The sequence below is a fragment of the Panthera uncia genome, assembly GCF_023721935.1.
Source record: "Panthera uncia isolate 11264 chromosome D3 unlocalized genomic scaffold, Puncia_PCG_1.0 HiC_scaffold_8, whole genome shotgun sequence".
In the NCBI taxonomy this organism is placed as follows: Eukaryota; Metazoa; Chordata; class Mammalia; order Carnivora; family Felidae; genus Panthera; species Panthera uncia.
This window is the reverse complement of record NW_026057586.1, coordinates 70,576,949-70,599,452: the sequence shown is the minus strand read 5'-3', so window position 1 is coordinate 70,599,452 and position 22,504 is coordinate 70,576,949. Positions and strand designations below refer to the sequence as shown.

The 22,504-nt window shown below is 40.4% G+C and overlaps 1 protein-coding gene across 6 annotated transcripts in view; it reads left to right on the top strand.

Annotated features, from left to right (window-relative positions):
* Positions 1–21,874, top strand: part of EIF4ENIF1 (eukaryotic translation initiation factor 4E nuclear import factor 1) — a 50,223-nt gene extending 28,349 nt beyond the window's left edge. For 3 of the 6 annotated variants that reach the window (XM_049619048.1, XM_049619047.1, XM_049619049.1), the window contains exons 7-19: positions 2,774–2,949; positions 7,892–8,027; positions 8,241–8,420; positions 9,156–9,388; positions 12,247–12,318; positions 12,774–12,957; positions 13,934–14,013; positions 14,338–14,480; positions 17,169–17,253; positions 18,544–18,682; positions 19,754–20,098; positions 20,373–20,537; positions 21,121–21,874. In XM_049619048.1, the coding sequence (XP_049475005.1) occupies positions 2,774–2,949; positions 7,892–8,027; positions 8,241–8,420; positions 9,156–9,388; positions 12,247–12,318; positions 12,774–12,957; positions 13,934–14,013; positions 14,338–14,480; positions 17,169–17,253; positions 18,544–18,682; positions 19,754–20,098; positions 20,373–20,537; positions 21,121–21,362 (2,180 nt within the window). In that variant the 3' untranslated portion in view covers positions 21,363–21,874. The remainder of the gene's footprint in view (positions 1–2,773; positions 2,950–7,891; positions 8,028–8,240; positions 8,421–9,155; positions 9,389–12,246; positions 12,319–12,773; positions 12,958–13,933; positions 14,014–14,337; positions 14,481–17,168; positions 17,254–18,543; positions 18,683–19,753; positions 20,099–20,372; positions 20,538–21,120) is intronic. The other 3 variants (XM_049619050.1, XM_049619051.1, XM_049619052.1) reach the window with 3 other exon arrangements.
* The last annotated feature ends 630 nt before the right edge of the window (positions 21,875–22,504 follow it).

The following is a 22,504-nucleotide window of genomic DNA, read 5'->3' as shown; positions in this document are numbered from 1 at the left end:
AACAACTGTGAGTTCATGACCTGAGCTGAAATCAAGAGTCAGACACTTAACTGACTGAGCCACCAAGGCCCCCCTCCCCTGAATTTTTTATGTAGCAGTTCTCTGCAGGCACATACTAGTGCTGGCAGTGTAGCAGTTAATAGGACAAACATGTTCACTGCCTGTATGATTTTAAAATTGATGTGTATTGAGTACTCACTTTAGACAGGTGATGCATATATGGTAATATTAACGAAACAATTTGAATGTGCATTACACCTGTAACCAGAAAATAAATTATGTAGAAGTCAGAAATAGCTAAATCCCTCCATTGATAGAAAAGAAAATTTCAGTTTTTCTCTCTAATGAAAGTATGTGGTCCTTCTGAATGTGGTAAAACTTGCCCCTAGTTATCTTTTCTGGGCCTCTGCCTTTTGAGTCTACCATGATAAATGGCCAGTTGTGTTTGTCTACTAGTGCATATTCCTACCCACTCATACCCACTCTCAGTTGACAGACCCTGTCTGCTTTCCAGAAACCTTGACACTGGCATAAAATTGCATGTGGAACATTCTGCTATCTGCAAAAGCTATTTATCTGTTAAGAGATCTTCTCATCTCAACACAAAATAAAGGCATAGGAGAAATATTAAAATTTCTTTTGTAAATGTATGAACCAAGTACATACTCTTGTTTCTGGCTTTCATCCTTAAGTTGGGACCCAAAACTACAGCAAAATGTATTATCACTTGTCGATCCTGAGGTGGGCTGGCAGGTTCTGCTTAGTAAAATGGATCAGGCAGAAGCACTGCTCTAATGGAAAAGGACACAAACTGGGCATTGATTAGGCTATTGTTAATTCTTCTAGGGCCCAATTTCTTTGTAAAGTGAGGATACCTCCACCAAATAGTCATTTTAGTTTAAATGTCAGTTTTTAAGGGATAGTATTTGCTTCTCTTTTCAGTAAGTATGTTCTAACCCACTGGAGACTGCTGATTGCTTTATCGATGGCTCACAAACCTTGTCTGTTTCACTGGTTGTCAGAAGGCTCACAGTAGTTAGATGGCAGCCACCCCTGTGGAGGAGCAGTGCTGCTGTAATACTCAGAGCTTGGTGTGGAAGAGTATCGGTGGCCATCTTAGGGTTAAAGCTTCTGCCACTTGGCTAGTATTGAGACCTTGGGTAAGCAAGCCACTTAACCCTTTAGTTATTGAATTCCCTGCTTTGCTGTGCAGTGTTTGAAGCATTACTGGAATGAAAGCAGCTGATGGCATTTAGTGTCTCTTGGTCTGATTAATAACAAGACTGAGGTAACTATTAGGGACTTTTGAGAAGGGATGGGTCCAAGATTTGGCGCCTTTTTTTTTTTTTTTTTTTTTTTTAACGGGAAGATTTCGTGTCTGCTGTAGATCTTTGAAGTACAGGTGGTTCTTACATTGGTACTTTTGCAGCGTGGGGCTTTGGGAGTTCTGTCCTTCAAACTAAAAAGTTTGATGGGGCGCCTGGGTGGCTCAGTCAGTTAAGCGTCTGACTTTGGCTCAGGTCATGATCTCATGGTTTGTGAGTCTGAGCCCCACTTCGGGCTCTGTGCAGACAGCTGAGAGCTTGGAGCCTGCTTCACATTCTGTGTCTCCCTCTCTCTCTGCCCCTCCCCCACTCGTGCTCTGTCTCTGTGTCTCAAAAATAAATGTTAAAAAAAAAACAAAACTTGAATGTCTAGGGGCACCTGGGTGGCTCAGTTGGTTAAGCATCTGACTCATTTTGGCTCAGGTCATGATCTCACAGTTGGTGAGATTGAGCCCCACATTGGGCTCTGCACTGGCAGCATGGAGCCTGCTTAGGATTCTCTCTCTCTCTCCCTCTCTCTGCCCCTACTCCACTCATGCTCTCTTTCTCAAAATAAGTAAATAAACATTTTTTAGAAAGTTGAATGTCTAGTATATCTCAGGGCACTTCTTTAAAAGAAGAAAAATTTTTTATCCTAAGTATTTTGCCTTTTGCCCATATCCCAGCTAAAACGAAGATACTAGGTTCCTCAAATGTTAACACTTGGTAGCTTCATTTAGACCCTACCTTCTTATCCTAATAACAACAACCGAACAATACTAAGTTTTAAATATACCAGGCACTTGAGAGTAAGACGAAACTGATTAGAGCAGATTACCTGCCTTCAGGAAGGTTGGTATCACTAGACACTTTGAGAGACAACACAAGGATTATAGAGAAGGCAGTGATTAATTTTTCTGGGCAGGGTAAATATAGGTAGGCAGGTCAGCCTTCCCAGAAGAGGTACCATTTGAGGTTTGCCTTGAAGGATGAGCTACAACCAACCTGTAGGCAAGTGAAAATTGCCCTCATGCCAGATTTCACATAAATACCTTAGATTGTTGAACCCTGACTTAAAGCAGTGGTATAGATCACGTGGGTGAAGGCAGAGCCAAATTAATTTGGTTCCATTTGTAAGCAGCAAGAGACTTGCAAAAAACTATCTTAAAAAAAAAAAAATCCCATTAGAAATAGAACCTGCTGCATTACGGAAAACTTGAAGAATGGGTGGTGGAGGGACCATAATCTTTACTGCATTGTGTTGGTGTTCTGGCTTGTTACTAGGGCTTTTTTCCTAGCTCCCATAGGAAGCGAATGGTTTTACTGTTGTAAATGCTATATCGGCACCTAAGGTCTGTCTTTAAAGTTATGTATGGCTCTTTTGCACGTGTGATGATGGCTGAGGCCACAGAATAAGTCTAGAGCAGTTCACTTGATCAAGTCTGTTTTTGTCCTGGTTTTGCTTTCAGGCATAGTCGAGTGCAATGGAGGAGTGGCCGAAGAGGATGAGGTGGAGGTCATCCTGGCACAGGAGCCTGCTGCTGATCAGGAAGTGCCAAGGGATGCCGTCTTGCCTGAGCAGTCCCCAGGAGAATTTGACTTTAATGAGTTCTTTAACCTTGATAAGGTGCCATGCTTGGCTTCGGTGAGTGTAGCAGCACACTTATAAATGAGATGGAGCAACTATATGGTTAAATTTGACCTAAGTATCTCAGATACCTCTTTTTAAAGTATTGTTTTGGTAGATGTTTTGGGGATTTTGGCTTTTATTCTTAAATGTTATTTGAGTTTTTGTGGCTTTGTTTTGGGAGTCTGAGTGGAAATGACCAAGTTGAGAATTCTGTACCACTTACCTCTTTTTCTAGTCTGGTAGCATTGAAGTAAGAAATCTTTAGATGTTAAGAACATTGCTTTTATTTTTAGGTAGTTAAGTGTTTGTTAGACTTGCTGCGGGGGTGGATTTTTATAATTGGTGATTAGTATCATGCTGATGTACATTCCTTGGGTAAGGTTGACTTGTTAGGTGGTAACTTTGTGGTGTGATGGTTCTGAAAATCTTCAATGAAAAGCAACTTGGAATACTTTCAGTGTTGCTGCTAAACTAACTGAGGTCCAGTTTTTCTGAACTTTCAAAGTAGAATCAGTAAGCATCCCAAATCCTCACTTGCTGTCTTTGCTCCTAGCCCCTTTGGTCATTTAGGGATTACTATAGCCTCAACAAATTGGAGAAAAGATAGCACTCTGACCTGTGCACACAGAAATGAAGTTGTTCTGTGGTTGTTGAAAGACTGCAGAGAACCATGATGAAACAGAATTTTAAAAACATTTGCCCAAAAGCATCTGTACGTTCTAGAGGTCCCATTTACAATAGCAAATACATTTGACCTGTCCTTTAAAATTGGTGATTCATGGAATTTAAATGACTGTACTTCCTAACTATGATGGCTCCTTATTTGATTATCCCGTGAGCAGAGAGAACTGGGTGTGACAGAACAGGCAATATTGGCTTGTCTCCTTTGTCATTTGTGGTCCCAGTCCTCAAAAGATGGCCACCCGGAACAGGTGAGCAGACACTGCCTAGCACTAATAGGTATGGGGCTGCAGGTGAGTTCTAGGGCAGTACCTCTTAAATTCTCTGTGGTGAGGGGCCAGGTTCTATTTTCAGTCCATTGAGAACCAATACTTGAGTATAAAGTACAAAAGTGACAGCAGTGCCAAATTGCTGCAGTTTCTAAGCATTTACTTTCATTCTCTCAACTTACCTCCGTGTGGTCCAAGAACACACTTGTCTAGAGCACTCTTCAGGTAACTGTGTGTTTGGTTCTCACTTATAGTCAGCCAGTCAGTAGTAGTCCTTTGGCTCACTGTGAGCAGAAATGTTGCATTCAGATGTGAGCTTAATTTTTTTAGTGTAAAATTCTTAGCTTTTGAGGGGATGTTAGTGGCTTCCCCATCCCACCTCCCCTTCACTCTCTTAGGTGGAAATCTTACTATAAAAGGTTTTCACAGCAAAAGGTAAAAATTTATAGGCGTATTATGGCTCTAAATGTGAGCACCTGTGAAGCTTAACGTGTGTGCCTACGTAGAAGAAGAATCCAAAACTAAACCTGATAATAGGTAACACGCATAGAGTGCTGATTGTTATAGGCTTTACATACAATAAGTCATTTAATCCTCACAAAACCCTTATAAATTAATTACTACAGTTTCCTTTACAGACGAGGAAACAGGCACAGGTTTAAATAACTTGCCCAAAGTCACACATGTAGTAAGTGGTAGAAACTGAATTTTGATTCATGCAGTTTCAGTTAAGAGTCTTTGTTTTCAGTTCACCATAACTATACTGCCTCTAAAGTATAAAAGGAGGAATAGGAACTTCACACTATATTTGGCCCTCACCCTCAACCAAAATTTGGCTAAAGCTGAGCAGTAGTTGCTCCTAGGCTAAGAGGTCTCCATGTTTTTCATGAAAGTCCTGCTCATTAAGGTGTATATTCTATAGGTTCACTTAAAAGCAAAACTGGGATCAGTTAAAAATACTGATTATGCTGTATAACTCTAATATTTGCTCATTAAATGACCAATTCTGAAAAATAAGAACTATATAGGATTTGAGCATCAGTTGACAAGTGTTATATAAAGTGCTTGAAGTAGTACATGGCACTTAGTAAGCTCTACCAGTGTTAGGTATTAATAGATAAAAATAGAATTATACCTGTATTTGTAGGCTATATTTACTGGGATTACATCACATTAGAAGTTGAAAGTCATAAAAATCTATGCAAACTGAAAATTTGGATCACATGTGCAAGTAATTTCAGTTAAATAATTAAAAATAAGTTTATTTTAGATATGATGCAACTATTACTATAGGGCCTGACATGTAACAGATGCTTATGTATGTTGAATGAAGAAAAAGGAAATCAAAGTGGAAATCGTAAATGATTTAGAGTGATGAACAAGGACCATGACACAGAAAACCCTTGGTGGTGTGATCAGAAATATGCTCAGAAGAAAAGGTATAGCCTTAGGTACATTAATTGCAAATCCCCAAAGTCAAACTAGAGTGAAACAAATACAAAAATATAGAAATTTCCATAAAAGTGGAAGGTACTAAAAGAAAAATGTTAATCATTTACTAGTCATTGACAATGACTAGTAAAAGCTAGTCATTGTCAAAGAAAATATTTTACAGTATCTGATCAGAATAATACGAATCCTAAGATAAGACTTATCAAATGACTTTTGTTTGAAGGACCAGACTAATAGTCATAAGTTACTTTGAAAGGTTATTAAAAATCTAGAAAGAGCAGATGAAACCTACCAGATTACATTTATAGGCTCCTCTTCTTGAACAGCTGATAGCTGACAAGAATGTTCACAGAGGATGTCTTAACCAAGAAGTCAGAGCAGTGGGTCCAGCTCTCCATTTCCTGTACCAAGGTGCAGGAAATCTAACTACTGCTAGATCATCCTTGCTTGCTGTGTGGTAATAATGACTGCCTAGATGAATCCTCTCAGGATTCCTTTGGGGTTTAAAATGCTTTACTTTCTTGAAAGCGGAATTTCCAATAAATGTGTGTAAGAGTAACTTAGTGTCAGGGGTGCCTGGCTGGCTCGGTCTGTAGAGCACATGACTCTCATCTCAGGGTTGTGAGTTCAAGCCCCACCTTGAGCATGGAGCCTACTTAATAAATAATTGAATGAGTAACTTTGTTTCTACTTTTTATGTTTTAGCTATAATAAAACCACTCTAACAGAAACAAAGTTGGTCATTGATCGAAGTATGGAAGGAAATGACTTTCTCAACACTTACTGTCATATCTTTAGAAAATGTCCAGTTACTTTATATTCATGTCCTTTTTCATGTTCTTCCTGTGTATCTTCTGACCTTTTTCCTATACACTATGGTCAGAGGAAATAAAAGGATTAAAATGCAAAGAGATTTTTGCTATTTATAAAATGTCAAACTCTTCAACATTATAACATTTTTAATGGCTATAGCTTTTAGTTTTAAAATAATTCCTATTTGTCACTGACATGGTTATACTTTAGATATAATTTTCAATTTTTCTGTGAAAAAATATTTAATAATGTTTCTCTTATATTTTAATTATTGCAAAAAATTTACACTTGACAGCATTAATATTGAAGGTGTGTGAGTCTTACAAGTGAAGTGTGATTGAAATTGAATCAGAAAATAGAAGTGCCACAAATAATAAATGTCATGAGTTAAAATCCTTCATTCTTGTGTTCAAGAGAAGCACTCTGTGGCTTAGTTTGGGTACATTATGAGGAAATTCTCCCAGGTGAGAATAAAAGAATGTAACCTGCTGTTGCTGCGCTTTGGAAATTGGGGGTTCCAGGCATTAGATGAAACAGTCACTAACTTTGCCATCCGTGTACCAGTTTGGGGGAAAACCTGTTTTCTCTTTATCATTGGTCTAGAAATGAAAGTTTATGCCTTACTTTCAAGGATGTGCCTCATTTTTTGGATTGACATTTGCTTTACCTTGTCTTTTCTAAATATTGATAAGAACACTGCATAAAGATCACTTTGGATATTTAACTGGATTTATGATAGCGTAGAATTAAAATATGCATTTTTTAATGCTTCAATCTAGTTTTTAAGAAGGATTGATCATGGAAATTATTATGAAATAGTGTTGAGAAATTATTTCTGATTATAATGCATCATTTAATTGTTCTTACTAAACTGAAAACTGTTGAGATTGGGGTTAAAAGAAAACAAACACCTGCAAACTCCCTATTAAATTCATGCCGGCAAGGGGACCTGGGTGGCTCAGTCAGTTAAGCTTCCGACTTCAGCTCAGGTCATGATATCACAGTTTGGGAGTTTGAGCCCCACATCGGGCTCTGCGCTGATAGCTCAGAGCCTGGAGCCTGCTTGGGATTCTGTGTCTCCCTCTCTCTCTGCCCCTCCCCTGCTCGCGTGCTGTCTCTCAAAAATAAATAAACGTTTAAAAAAATAAGCCAATATTAGAGGACAGTTAAAAGTTAATCTTTCACATCCTGACACATTCTAAACTTTGACTGCAATTATGATCTCTGTGAGCTCTACTTTTTAGCTTTTGGCTTCCGAAATTGTCACCATTGAATTTTCTGATGTTCGTTACAACCTTGAGAAAGTTGAAGTTTGAAGTAAGGGCTGTCATCATCTCTCTATATTTAATATTTAGTTGAAGACCACTCATCAGCTTGGCAATGGAATGCTTTACTATGGTGATTTTGATTATGAAACTATGTCCTCTGAGAACATTAAGTAGTTCGTGGAGTTTCTAATGAGGCAAAGGATAGAAATCCAAAACACATTATATGGCAAGAGATTTTTCGTTATATGGTTAGAAAGTACATGATCAGTAACGCCTACCTTTGGGTTACTCAAATGACCTTGGAGGGGAAGAAAAATTAAAGATGTTGAAAATCGTAATTTCTGAGAGTATTTACCTTCAGGTCAGCAGCATCAAAGGAAGCTTCAAAGTAAGTGACCTTTTCTTAAAATTTGAACCTTGTTGTCCCTTTCACCTAGAAATTGTTATCTTAGCTCCTTTTGTCTTTCCCTTTAGATGATAGAAGATGTTTTGGGAGAAGGGTCAGTCTCTGCCAGTCGGTTCAGTAGGTGGTTCTCTAACCCGAGCCGATCAGGAAGCCGATCCAGCAGTCTCGGGTCAACACCACATGAAGAACTGGAGAGACTAGCAGGTAAAATGGCTTCAGATTCTGACCTTGAATGTAGATTGGAGCTTTCTCTGATAATGGTTCATTCTGTCTTCATTAGTTAGGGTCCATTAGGGTTAAAGACTCTCTGGATACTTAAAAACCCCTTCAGTTTATGCCTTCTTAATACTGTTGGAGATCTGTTTCTGTGTTTTATTGGGACTAATTGATTATAAATGTATTTACTTGCAATATTAGGTCTGGAACAAGCCATCCTCTCTCCTGGACAGAACTCGGGGAATTATTTTGCTCCTATCCCACTGGAAGACCATGCTGAAAATAAAGTGGATATTTTAGAAATGCTACAGAAAGCCAAAGTGGATTTAAAACCTCTTCTTTCCAGTCTTTCTGCAAATAAAGAAAAGCTTAAGGAGAGCTGTAAGTGTTTATTAGAGTCTGCTTTAGGCATTTGAAAAAGTGTGGATATCAGGCAGTTGGTTCTAACATACTGCTATTTCATCAAAAGTCAGATAGTGGGTTCTATTTAATGTTTTTCAAAAAACTTTTTATCAAACAGTACCACCTCTTTGAGAATCTGGTAGTCAGTAGACTTTCCATCCAAGTCTTCCTTATTACCTGGATCCTGATCATAACACTTCCAGCTAATGTTATAGTTCTCCTGGGCATAACTTGGCAGCTTCTCACACGTTTGCCCCAGTCTGCCATTTTCTTATGTTATGCACTCTCAACATAAAACCTTAATGATAAAATAACCATAGCGAAGGTAGCAACCTTACTGATGTTAGGCTATCTGGGATTCTTGTCCCTGATAACAAGTCTCCAGAAGACTTATTATGAGAGGTCCTCCTGCAAGATGCACATTAAAGATCTTATCAAGTCTTAAAGCATTACACCCCAAGTGGTCCCCCGTTTCTAGCATTGTAACACTTACGGTTTATGCCATTTCGTACTGAGTACATAGTTATGGCCTTATTTCCACTGTGCAGCTGTGATTTTAAGCGTTATCAGTTTGTCAATTAGGGCATCAACCTTTTCTGGCAACCTCACTTCAACTGTGAAATAAATTTTCACTTTAACCATCATGATAGCCCCAGAGAACTCCTACCACATACTCCCTTACTTGGCTTAATCTGGATTTTCTCAATGTTTCAGCGCATTCAGGAGTTGTGCTGTCAGTAGAAGAGGTAGAAGCAGGGCTCAAGGGCTTGAAGGTGGACCAGCAAGTGAAGAATTCAACTCCCTTCATGGCAGAACACTTAGAGGAGACCCTGAGTGCTGTAACCAGCAATCGACAACTCAAAAAAGATGGAGATATGACCGCGTTCAACAAACTAGTGAGCACCATGAAGGCAAGTGGGACTTTGCCTTCTCAGCCCAAAGTCAGCGTAAGTATTTGGCACAAACCCAAGCCTTTTCTCCTATTCCTTCTTTCTGTTCCATTTCCCTCTATAATAAATGGACTTTTAAAAAATTGGTATTCTAAGTTGGAAGTTCTTTAATAGGCATTTGGTCCTTGATGCTTTTGTGTGTTCTTTAATTATCACTGTGCTATTTGTTACTAGAAAAAGCAGCTTGTGGTTGATGGATCTTTTATAGGTGATAGTTTATAAAGATAGAAAAATTCAGATATAACTTTAAGTCATTGCAAAAAAAAGGTGTAAAAATATTTTTGGATTGTACTCTAGAGAAAGTTTCCTATTCATTCAGCTACTTAAGCCAAAATAATTCACCATATGTTTACAGTACATCTTTCTTTTTACATTTTTTAATCACTCCTATACACCGGGAATTACCTGCTTTCTTGATCAGGCAGTTGACAGTGCTATGAATAACTTGTAAAGTATCTAAGATGGATTTTTCAAGACCATTGCATTCTGTTAATTTACTAACTAGAAAAAGCTGTGACATGTAAAACCATCCTGGGGCATGAAGTTGGTTAGGTAGTGACTGCATGCCAGCAGATGCAGGTGTATAGTGCGTACTGGTCTTTGTCATAACACATTAGCGGTGGTTCTTAGCCATGGCCTGTGTCAGTATTGCTGTCCCTTGATGATACAAGGTGATAAGGGAAGCAGGGCAAACATGAACAATAAAAACGTAAACATAGATTTATTCTTGTTGCTAAGTTACAACAAATTTATTAAATTGAGTTTTGCCTCTTGTTTTCTTTTTTCTTTTTTTTTTTTTAACGTTTATTTATCCTTGAGATAGAGACAGAGCATGAATGGGGGAGGGTCAGAGAGAGAGAGAGGGAGACACAGAATCTGAAACAGGCTCCAGGCTCTGAGCTGTCAGCACAGAGCCCGACATGGGGTTCGAACTCACAGACTGTGAGATCATGACCTGAGCCGAAGTCAGACGCCTAACTGACTGAGCCACCCAGGTGCCCCAGCCTCTTGTTTTCTTCTAACATCATCATTTCTGGGAACTACAAGTTGGTCATGGTATCAGTAGCTGTTTGATTCATTGTGCCTTGTACCAAGGGAAGGCGCAATCGATTGTGGGAATTTTTTCATCTGACCAGCAGTTGACAGATTCCAACAGAGATGCCATTGTTCCTGGCCTTACTGCCAGGACTGACATACTACCTCTGGAAGAAAGCATCTTAAGTAGACTCATTCCTTTGTATCTGACCACACCATGCCAGTTATAGGGGAATGTTTTCTCTTAAACTGCTACAGAGTTACGTCCATACAAAGAATTACTAGATCCGATGCTTTCACATGAGCACCAGATTAAAAGATCGCAAACTAAACTATACTCGTTCATCTGTGTCTCGGTGATTGTGTGCTTGTAAGTCAAGTGCTTGAGTCAATTCTTGTTAAGTACCTTCTTTTAGTGTGAATGAGTAAAGAAGTGGGAACAGGAGGATTCAAAAGTTTACCTGATGCTTTTGAACATTTTGTTTCAGATGTGATGCTAGGGTTTGATATTGACACAGTTGACCCTGCCTTGTGAGGGTAACTGGTTTGATGTTGGGGTTTCAGTGGTCTGAAATAATATTTGGCCAAGGGAGTGAGCCTCAAACACCTATGTGAAGGGATGGATGATATAATTCAAGTTGCTACACAAAAAGTAACACAAACTCAACCTAACCTAGAAAAGAAAGCAACAAGGAAACTAATGTTTAGCACACCAGGTATTATCCCAACGTATTGTTTGAGCATGTTGTTGTTAGCTCATGGTCTATTTTAAAATCAAGTCAATTACTATGGCTGTGTGTGTTATGTATATACTATTATCCGCGTCCATCTGTCTAGGTTCAACCATATTGTTTCATCACCAAAAAAGGACATGTTGGTTCCATCTAACCTCCATTTCAAATTGAATTGTAGAGACTCTATCCTCCAAATACAGTAAGCCATGTAGTATAAAGTTGCCCTTTTTTGTTAGATGGAATTAAATGACTCTTGAGATCTCTTATTAAAATCATCTGCAGACCCAATTCCAAAACCAACAATAAAACACTTGGAGATCTTTGGGTTGTTTGTCATGCCTGAGGACATTGCTGTGGACCTTGGCAGCTTCATCTAGTAGAAAAGAAAACTGTGTACCAGAGAAAGCACTTCAGGCAGAGCTAAGTGGACATAAGGATGTCCTGAAGTGCAGGAGGTAATGTCATTTGGATGACTGCTGCTGCATTAAAAGCACAAGAAGTGGAGGATCTGAATTTTGTCCTGAGACCCGTTTTGTAACAGCTCATTAAAAACACTAAAGTTTAAATTTCCTGAAATGTGAATCTCTGAAATATAACAATCCTGGCCAACCTTTAATGTTGTTTACTAGGTTTTTAACTACCATCTGTAGTCTATAAATCCTATTTCAAAGATAATGGGTAGCAAAGGTTGCCTTGAAAATTAAAATCTATAAATTATCAAAATTTCCTTCTTGTTGCTTCTTACTAGGTGCTCCTCTATTTCACCATTTCCTTTTTCTCTTCTTTGGGTCACAGTAGTAGAGACAGTGAAATGCACTAGGGTTACCACAGGGAGGAAAAGACCATCTGAGTGTCTCTGAGTGGACTTTGCATGTACACGTGCAGATTCTTTCCATTTCCAGATCTTTGGGACCTGTGTGTGATGAGCAAGTGGAACAGGTTGATCTAACTTAAATTTCTGTGCTTTGGACATCATTCTGCTTAAGTGCCAACTCCCTGGGGAGTTTTTAATGCTTTCTTGTGGTCCCCAATCTGTAAGTTGTGTGTGTAAGAAGGTTAAAATAAGTTTTCCTTTGACTTTTTTAGCGAAACCTTGAAAGCCATTTGATGTCCCCTGCTGAGATTCCAGGCCAGCCTGTCCCTAAGAACATCCTGCAGGTACTTCACCATCTTATACCATGGCCTCGGAGTCCTGAACACTAGTCCTCTGAACTGGTTTTGTGTAGTGGTCCAACTTTGGGCCTTAGAGAATGATCCATGTGGTCTGACAGTTGAGGGTACATTGTTGCTACCTGGCATAGTTCTGTGTCACTGTTAATCTCATTGTGGGGTGGGGAGGTGGCTGAAGATGACAAAGCTCTTGACTTCCAGTTTACAGGTTTGCAGTTTCTATAGAAATTTAAAGTATCTAACCTATATTTGTAGCACTAACTTAAAGCAAATGTTGCTAGCTGAACAATGAGAGAAATGTGTTGCATGTACATGTGCCAATTCCTTCAGTGGAGCATGAGAGAGATTCATCGTTGGCTTCCAAAAGTTAATCCATAATTCATAGCCTCTGACTAGGAGAAAGAAATAGGCTTGTTCACAAGGATTACTTTTTCTGCCTTTAGGAACTTCTGGGTCCACCAGTTCAGAGACCTGCTTCTTCCAATCTTCTCAGTGGCCTTATGGGGAGTTTGGAGCCTACAACATCTTTATTAGGCCAAAGAGCACCTTCTCCTCCCTTGTCACAGGTGTTTCAAACGCGAGCAGCCTCAGCAGACTACCTTCGTCCTAGAATACCATCACCAATTGGTAAATGCTGCTGTGCATTGGGGCGCCTGGGTGGTAAATGCTGCTGTGCACAGATGTCTGTCCATTCTCCCCTAAACCACCACAAAGGTTATACTTGTCCCCTAGAACTGGCAAAGTCTTTTTCATGGGTATCCTTGAAGAATTTAAAAAGAAATCTGAGAATTTATTATGCTTTTTTGGGGGGGTATGGTGAGGCACAAAATTGGAAGATAGTTTATCTGGCTGCCCTTCTAGATAAATATGTTCATATTATAGTTTTCTCTCCTAAGATTGATCACAATTATATAAATTGGATCTAGCTCTTTAGTCTTGTTCCCTATTTTGGGAACTCAATCCAAAAAAGTTAATTTGGCTTACTAGGTTTTTCCTTGATAGAGTAGAAATGAGGCTAGTGGCTCTCTACCAACCTAATGAAGTTGGTATGCAGTTAACTGTGAGCACTGGTGGCTGATACAGAATGTAAATAGAAGCAGTTCTAGAAAGCGGTCTAACATAAGTGTTGTGCAAAATCTCATTGTTTTCTGTCACCCTGGACCACATTAGGCTGCTGGCCACTCTGGCCCCTGCCAGTCATACCTTGAGAGTAAGTTTTTGTAATCTTCCTTCCACAATTCGCAAGATAGAATGGAAAGAATGTAAACCTCAAAGCACTGGACTCTGGTTGTCAGCTGTTTCCGTGATAAGGAGCCAAATCACTGAGTAAAAAGCACTTCTCTCTGAGAGTTCTCAGCTCTGAAGGGACAGAGCTGAAGCTTAGTGGGGAAGATGTGAATATAGCAGTTTGGATCATTAAGTGCTCTGATTAAGGTCCACATCACCCAGTGTGGACTACAGAAGAGGGACATCATCAGCCTGGAAGTCAACACTTCCCTGAAAGAGATGGTGTTCAGTAAGAAGCAGCATGCATTAGTGATAACGTCTCTCTAATGGATGTGTGCTCTCTTGACATTCACTGAATCTGCAACTTTCCCATCAGGTTTTACACCAGGACCACAGCAGCTACTTGGAGATCCATTCCAAGGCATGCGCAAACCCATGAGCCCAGTCACGGCCCAGGTCAGTCTGAACTTTCTCTAACTCAATTTTTCGCTTGTTTTTCATCCTTCTTGTGGGATGGAAAATTAAATTGTTGCAATGCTTAGAAGTGAGTTTGAACTATAAACCAAGCTCAATGAAGGCCAGAAAATTGGTGAACAAAGTCACACTTTGTTAAAATCTTGTTCGGTGGGTGGCAGCACAGTTTAGTCAGGTTTGCAGTATCTAATTTCTCTCAGCTGCTGCATAAACATACCTTTCTAAGAGTGAAGAGAGGCCTTTGTAGAAAGTGCATTGACTGTCCTCATTTTTCTTGGATCTTCCTCTGCCTCTTCTGCTGCTCAGCAGATGAGCCAGCTAGAATTACAACAGGCAGCTTTGGAGGGGCTGGCCTTGCCACATGACCTTGCGGTGCAGGCAGCAAACTTCTACCAGCCTGGTTTTGGCAAACCACAGGTGGACAGAACCAGAGACGGATTCAGAAACAGGTAAGTTACTAATCCTGCCCTTGTGGGGATTTGCATATTAATTTTCATCAGATTAGCAAATTGGTTATCCATAGTAAAATTCTGTGATACACACTGCTACATTGTACAATATATGGTGAGAATTCTGTCTCCCAAGTGTTCAGTAGAGGAAGTGATATGATTGAATTCTGCAGGGACATAGGCTTTTTTCATTATATATGATTTTTATATTCTTGATTTAAAGGATTCATTTTTACAGATGTAGCTAGCTAATATAGCTCCTTATTTATAATTGTTAGATGATGAAAATTTAGTAAAACTCCACCTAGCTTCTTCCCCTACAGATTCCTTGTTGAGTTACCAAACTGTCCTTTGATGCAGGTTTGTTGATCCATGGTTTGTTGGTCAGAGTTAAGGTTTGTTGATCAAAGCTATTAACAAATGATTAATGACTTCAGTCTCCTGTTCCTTCCGATATTTGCAACAAGTAGTAAAACAAGCCATTACTTAGGGGGAAAGGGCTAGCAATATTGTTCTTTTTTGTTGTAAAATAAAACAGAGAAAACTGCATTAAACAAATGTACAGCTTATTACAAGACAAAATCCTTTGTTAGCTACCCAGAAGCTCCCTATGTGCCCTGTCCCAGTAATACCCCTTTCCTCCCTCAGAAGTCATCCCATCCAGCCTTTAAAAGTAAATACTGGGGCACCTGGCTGGCTCAGTAGGAGGGGCATGTGACTCTTGATCTCAGGGTCATGAGTTCAAGCCCCACGTTGGGTATACAGATTACTAAAAAAATAAACTTTTAAAAATTGAAGAAAAATAAAAGGAAATGCCACCTTCATTTCTTCAATTTTATCACCAAAATGTTTATCCCTGAAACATTAAGTCCTGCCCATACAGTATACTTGGTAGTTAAGAGGTACTTGTGTTTTGGTATCTTTCTTAAAATTGTATCAGTGTCTCATTGTCTTGCTTTATCTGTTTTTATATGTTGACCCTTTCAGAAGACACTGAGACTTAGTAAGTACTGTGTATTCTTGCATAAATGCATCCTATATATAGTAGCCCTCACCCTAAAAGGGAGATCTCAGGACTGGTCTATTGAACCCGTCACTGGATTTCTCTCTATAATATAATGTAGTTTCTTAATAATTCATTGACTTGATTTATTGACTTTCAAAGCACTTTTGATATCCATAATTTTATTTGTTCTTGGCAGCAATCCTGAGGTAGATGGTGTAAATAACTGCATTTTACAGATACAGAAACTTAGGTTTTTAAAATGCAAGTTACTCAAAATGAAGACCCAAGTCAGTGTCACAGTAGAGCCTTTATGTTGTTTGGATCAAATGTCAACCTCTAAGGCCCTCCCTGAACACCCTGTATACAGTTATGTCCCCTAACAGATATGCCTTTCTCCTTGTCTCTATTTTTTCTTATTGTGCTTATCACCTTCCAGGTTACTATTTATGTTTTGTCTATTTCTCTGCCTATAGTAACTTTTCTGCCCTACAAACAAAAGAATGTAATGAGGCCAGAGATTTTTTTTGTCTGTTTTATTGCTGGATCGCCAGCACTTACCCCAGTTTCTAGCACAAGTATGTTTATCAGAAGGAATATATGATAGGTTGTGCAGAACCACCAGACTTGGGGTTTTCCTCATGATCACTCAGAGTACTACTGATCTGTTTCTTCTTTGTTGTCATGCTCAGATTCTCTGTGGCAGCAGTGGGGCTTATCTGGTACTGACTGGAAAGAAGCCATGGTCTAGCATTCTCATCTTTATGATTTAGGAATTTCCAGAATCACTAAGGCTTTGGCCCTCATGGCACAAGGTCTGACAGCTGAAATGCAGTGAAACTCTCATTAGCCAGTGAGCTCATATAATTCATTCTTCTCTCAGCCTGTTTACATCTTCATCATCTGTTTTCTCCAAGTTAAGGGAGAATGGATAAAACGGGGAGAAAAGAGAAGTCTGTTGTTTTAAACTTTATTTGGAAGACTTGGGATCAACTTTGTGTGTGGACCAAGAGTGACGGGGAATGCTGCATGTAACTGGGTCTTAAAATAGCTGAAGCTCTTGGCCCTCTATTTGAACCAGTGTCTCACGAAGCATCAATTCTGTGCCAGGCCCTGTGCTGATCAGTATTGCTCCCTACTCTCTGGAGCACAACCTGGACCACAGAATGAAGGCCCTCCTTAACCTACCTCACTGGCATAGTCTACAAGTAAAGTATATGCCAGCCCTGGATAACTCTACATTTCCAAGGCCGTATACCTGATCCTTCTACCTGAATCATTGTTCTCCATCTTCTAGCTTTCTCATTGGTCACACCCAATTTAATGCAGTTCCTTCCCATGGTCCCTTCAGTAGGAGTATTCTGTCACTCCTTCTATACCTCATTTCCCCATTATACCTTATTAGTATCTAATGTGTACATACCTTAGTTTCCCCTAGGTTAGCGTCTCCCCAGTGGACAAAAGAGTTCCTGCAAGGCCCAGGACCATGTTTAATCTTTTGTCTTCCCTTAGAACTTAGCACGTGGTTTTGCATATATTAGGCACTTAAAATAAATGCTTGGGAAATTGAAATGGATGAGGGAAACAGGATATTAAAGTCCTAAGCTGGTCTTGAGTATTCTGTGGTTTTAGGATTTGGAGTTGGAGCAGCTTGGAGCTCATACTGATACTTGGTTTGTTCACAGGCAACAACGAGTGACCAAGTCACCAGCACCCGTGCACCGAGGGAATTCCTCTTCCCCTGCCCCTGCTGCCTCCATCACAAGCATGGTCAGTGACATTTGCTTTTGTGAACAACTTCAAGTCTTCTCCGTTCAATTGTACCTATGTTGTATCACTCTGTGCCCCAAAGTGTCCTTGAGTGCCTTCCATAGGAATAACTGACTCAGTCTTTCACACTTGCTTATATTTATTAGGTCTTCCCCTTTCAGGATATAGTCTAACTCTTAAGATTCTAGTGAAGCCCCTACACTGGGGAAAGTTTGTTCCAGCAGATAGAGGAGTATGATCTACAACATATAAGGTAATTGTAGTGTGTTCAAACAAATGAACAGTTGGATTGGGGAGTAGGGGAGGATAGGGGCCAAAGATAGGTGAGATGGAGGGGTGAATGGGGTTGAATCATGAGGAGTCCAATGAAACATAGTGGAGACTTCACAAGTTCAGATTCAGGTCTCAGTGATATGAATTAAGGCTAGGACAAAGGAGTTTGCTTCTTTATGACGATAAATCTAGTTTTACCACTGACTCATTCATGTACCAGCATTTTTTTTTTTTTTTTTTTTTTAAGTTTTATCCCCCAAAGATCTTTATCACCTAGTTAAAGCTGATAGACAAAGGGAAAAACTATTACTCTGCTTCAGGACCCCAAATGGGTCTCTGCATTACTAGAAGGGGCTCTTTTGTTCATAATTCATGCCCTGTCTCCTACCATCAAGGATTTAGGGTTAATGAGAAAAGTCACATGCACAGTAAAATCATCAAAGTAAAAATAGGCAGTGAAGAGATGAGGGAAAAAATGACCCCAAATGGTGAGTCCTAGGGCCTGAGGAGATTATTAAAATAATTGTGAATTTCCTGGTAGCCAAGTTAAGATGGGATATAATTAGAACTATAGAGGAATTTAGGTTCTGAGGTTGTCTCTGAATTATCCTTTCCCAGTTGACAGGGCTCTTGCTCTAGAGTATACTTCTGGCCATGTTCTTCCCCTGTTCTCAGCCTAATCCCAGGCTGGGAAAATGGCTGAAGTAGAGGTTGCATAGGTAGGTCCCTATCACCACAGACACAGATGGGTAGGTTGAAGTTCTATGCTTTAACTACCTTTGTGCTAGAGTTAAGTCTAGGTTTTAGTGAAAGTGAGATGTGAGCAAGGGATGAAGCACTTGGGACACCACCCATATGGCCCACCTATTTCTTTTCCTCTAGCGGGTAAACACCAGAACATTGGAGTTGGCCTCTGCCACGTGTAGCCAATAAGGGGACTCTTCAGTTTGACCAATTAACTCTGGCTTGATTAGGAAAGGCAGTTAGAGAATGTGCTAATACTGTTTTTCTCTGCAGCTTTCTCCTTCCTTCACCCCTACCTCAGTGATTCGTAAGATGTATGAGAGCAAAGAGAAAAGCAAGGAGGAGCCAGCATCTGGAAAAGCAGCAGCAGCTCTTGGTGACAGTAAAGAGGACACTCAGAAGGCCAGTGAAGGTACTGCAGAGCTGTTGAGGGTGTACTGCCTAAGAGTATGTGACAGAGCATGGAGTGCTAATCAGCTGACCTGATTTTCTGCAAATCCCTGCACAAAACCCCTGCCTGCTTTGGAATACACAGTTCTGTGTTTGACAATGAGAAGTGTTCAACCAGCTTCACGGTTGCTTAACCACTTGAAATTCTGACCAATCTAATAGTGGTACAGGACGAAGAATGAGATTTCGTTTAGAATCCTTATTGAGGCTTCATAGTTGAATTATTAGTACATTCAGCAAATTAAATTAACATGGTACAACCAGTTTTACTTCTGAAAGGTTCTCTCTGGTCTACAGAGACTAAGTATCCAACAAAATCTGTGCAATGGGTGAATAATAAGGTGTGGAAAGCCTTTTAGAAGTGTATAGAAAATGTGAGCAAGGCTTTTAAGAATTGCACAGTTGGGATTGTCAAGGACATGGTGAAGTGGTTCTAATAGGTTTGCACAAGTCTAGAGTCTTGGTCTGAGAGCTTTTTGCCTGTGAGAAAGCTTCTAAAAAAAAAAAAATCCTGTCCTACTAAAAGCAATTCAGATTTCTTCACTAGTCTGTAATTTAAATTTCCATTGCAGTGGATTTGCATAATTTTACTTTCACTTGACTTTCCCCTTAGGCTAAAAAAGCATGTTAATCTAGGATAGTACTAGCTCCCACACAGATCCAGACCACAACCATATAGGCAGGCAGAGCAAGGTGCCTGAGTTAGACCACCAGACCATAAGCCAGATTCACTTGCCCATAGCTATTCCTGGGTTGGGAAGATTAGAAGAGTAAACTCTGTTCCAGCAATGTATTTGGAGACTAGAAAACTTGTGGTCTTGTTCCAGCTCTGTCCCTGACAAACTACCCTGTGTCCTTGACTAGGCCTATTCATAAGGTACATGGTGTTTCCTATGAAACAATCCTCTGAATTTGTAAGATCAAGTAAGATTGTAAACTTCCTAAGAAGTGAGATTTACTGGATCGTTGGGAAGACAGCATGTTTGGGAGAAGTTTGCCAGTACCAAAATATTCTCTGTCTGGGTCCTTACAGAGAACCTAGTGTCCTCCAACTCTGTGCCCAGTGCTGATCGAGACTCTTCTCCCACTACAAATCCCAAACTGTCAACATTGCAGCGGTCTTCATGTTCTACCCCACTATCTCAGACCAACCGTTACACCAAAGAGCAAGATTATCGACCTAAAGCAACTGGGAGAAAAACACCCACCTTGGCATCCCCAGTTCCAGGAACACCTTTTCTCCGCCCTGTCCACCAAGTTCCCCTTGTCCCCCATGTTCCAATCGTTCGGCCTGCTCACCAGCTTCACCCAGGGTTGGTCCAAAGGATGCTGGCCCAGGGAGTACATCCACAGCATCTTCCAAGTTTGCTCCAAGCTGGTAAGTTTCTGACCTGGCATGACAGCATTTGCCAGAATGGATGAAGTACTGTACTATTAGAGGTTTTTTTGTTTGTTTCTTATCTCTAGAAAGATGTTGCTAGATTTTTCCATCTAACTGGTGGGCAGTGGGTCCAATCCAGTCTATCCCTTAGTCCATTAAAAGATTAAGAACCTAACTTAAGCACTGTTCATTGTTAAACTTGTAGATCAGCAAAGCTTGAAAATTTCCAGGTAGATTACTTCTCATCACTTTTTTTCCCCCTGTCCAACAGGTGTGCTTCCTCCTGGGATGGACCTGGCTCATTTACAGGGAATATCAGGCCCAATCCTGGGTCAACCCTTCTACCCTTTACCTGCAGCTAGTCACCCTCTCCTAAACCCTCGTCCTGGGACACCTCTGCATCTGGCAATGATGCAACAGCAGCTACAGCGCTCAGGTAGGTTCAGGAATGGGCCAGGGGAGCTGGGGATGGGCTGAATAGGCTTAAAGCTTTTGGACCAGTTTCCAGTGGAGGGGATGAATTAACACAGTTCATTCTTTAAACTTTCCTAGCAAGATCAGGATAAGGGGGATAATCAGAGAATACGAACCCACTTCTGTGGGATTTGGAACTCCTGTCCCTGTAAAGACAATGGGAGAGCTGATGATGCTCTGGCATTTTTGTCCTTTGCCTCTTGAAGAGAGGAGGCTGAGAATCCTGACAGAGGTTCAGCACAGGGACTGTACAGAGTAGATGCCTTCTCCCCATCTAATGTTAGTACTTTTATGATATGATTGCTTGTCATGGGAAGTAGTGGACGTGCCATTTAGGATGGCTTCTCAATGTGGATGACTTCTGAATAGCCCTGCTTTCCAAGGTACTGTCTTGTATTTTGCAAAGGAGTTAAGCCCTATAATAAATCCTCTGGTAAAGAATTCTATTTGTAGTTTTATGAATAGGATTTGAGTAAGGCAAGTTCTGATACAGAACTACTTTCCCCTACATGCTGAGTGATAACCCTTCTTTCTTATCCCCATAGTTCTTCATCCCCCAGGCTCTGGTTCCCAGGCAGCAGGTGTCAGCGTTCAGACGAACCCTCAGAATGTGCCCACCCGATCAGGCCTGCCTCACATGCACTCTCAGCTGGAGCACCGCCCCAGCCAGAGGAGCAGCTCCCCAGTGGGCCTTGCCAAGTGGTTTGGCTCAGATGTGCTACAGCAGCCCCTACCCTCCATGCCTGCCAAAGTCATCAGTGTAGATGAATTGGAATACCGACAATGAACAGGGCAGGCAGGCTCACCTATGCCTGGACCTACGGTGGTACCCTCATCAGGATTCTGCTTCATCTTGGGTTGATTTACAGGCTTTTACTTTGGAGCATTCTGTGCAAAGCTGTTTAGGGAAGCCCAGGCACCTGGTGTGGTCTGCATTGACAGAAGGATCTTAACCAATTGAATGGAGCCTACATGGTCTGAATATAGGATGCACAGTGTTGTCAGTCCTGGAAATAGTCTTTTCTTTTGTAAGATATGTGAATGAAGTGTTGGTGTCTTCACCAAGAGGTGGCACCTAAGGGTTCTAAGGAAATAAATGTATAGACCCTATGTACAGACTTGTGTATAAACAACTTTTGTATATACATATAGGATAGCTTTTTTGAACTTATACAGCTGTATATAAAAGTAGCTGGTATTAGTTAAGCCTGTGTCAACAGTTTGGATTTTTTTCACTTGTACATTTGGGACTTTTTCTTTTGGTTGATTAAAGTTGCATATGCTAAGTGTGTGAATGAAGTGAATGGCACTGTTGTGTTTCTTAATTCATTCCTTCTCATTTACCACCAGCTGACCTATGAGGTTCAGTAGGTTCCCTTAGGGAACCTGAAGTTTTAATTTTTAGGTTTATTTTTGAGAGAGTGTGAGCAGGGGAGGGACAGAGAGAAACACAGAATCTGAAGCAGGCTCCAGGCTCTGAGCTGTCAGCACAAAGCCCAACACAGGGCTCAAACTCACAGACCACGAGATCATGACCTGAGCTGAAGTCGGACCCTTAACTGACTGAGCCACCTAGGTGCCCCTTAATTTTCCCTTAAAACTCAGAATTGAGCTCGATCTCATTTAGGAGGATGAAACATTGTCCACATTTTCTGGGCCTTGAAGACTCTAATGGGACAGCTTAGGCTGTAATGGCCCTATAGAAAGCCTTGTGGTTAACACCAGATTATAATGTGTAATATCTTAGATTAAAACCACCTAGTGAAAACAATTTATTGGGTAATCATGCATATGGTAGCTTTTCCCAAACAAATCCACATTTACTAGGGCAGAACTGAATAGTCTGTTGGCATCCTGTTCTCCAGCTCAAAGTCACCTATAAAGAAAAATAGGGCTTCCTAGTTCTCATTCAACCCATTCTTTTTCCAT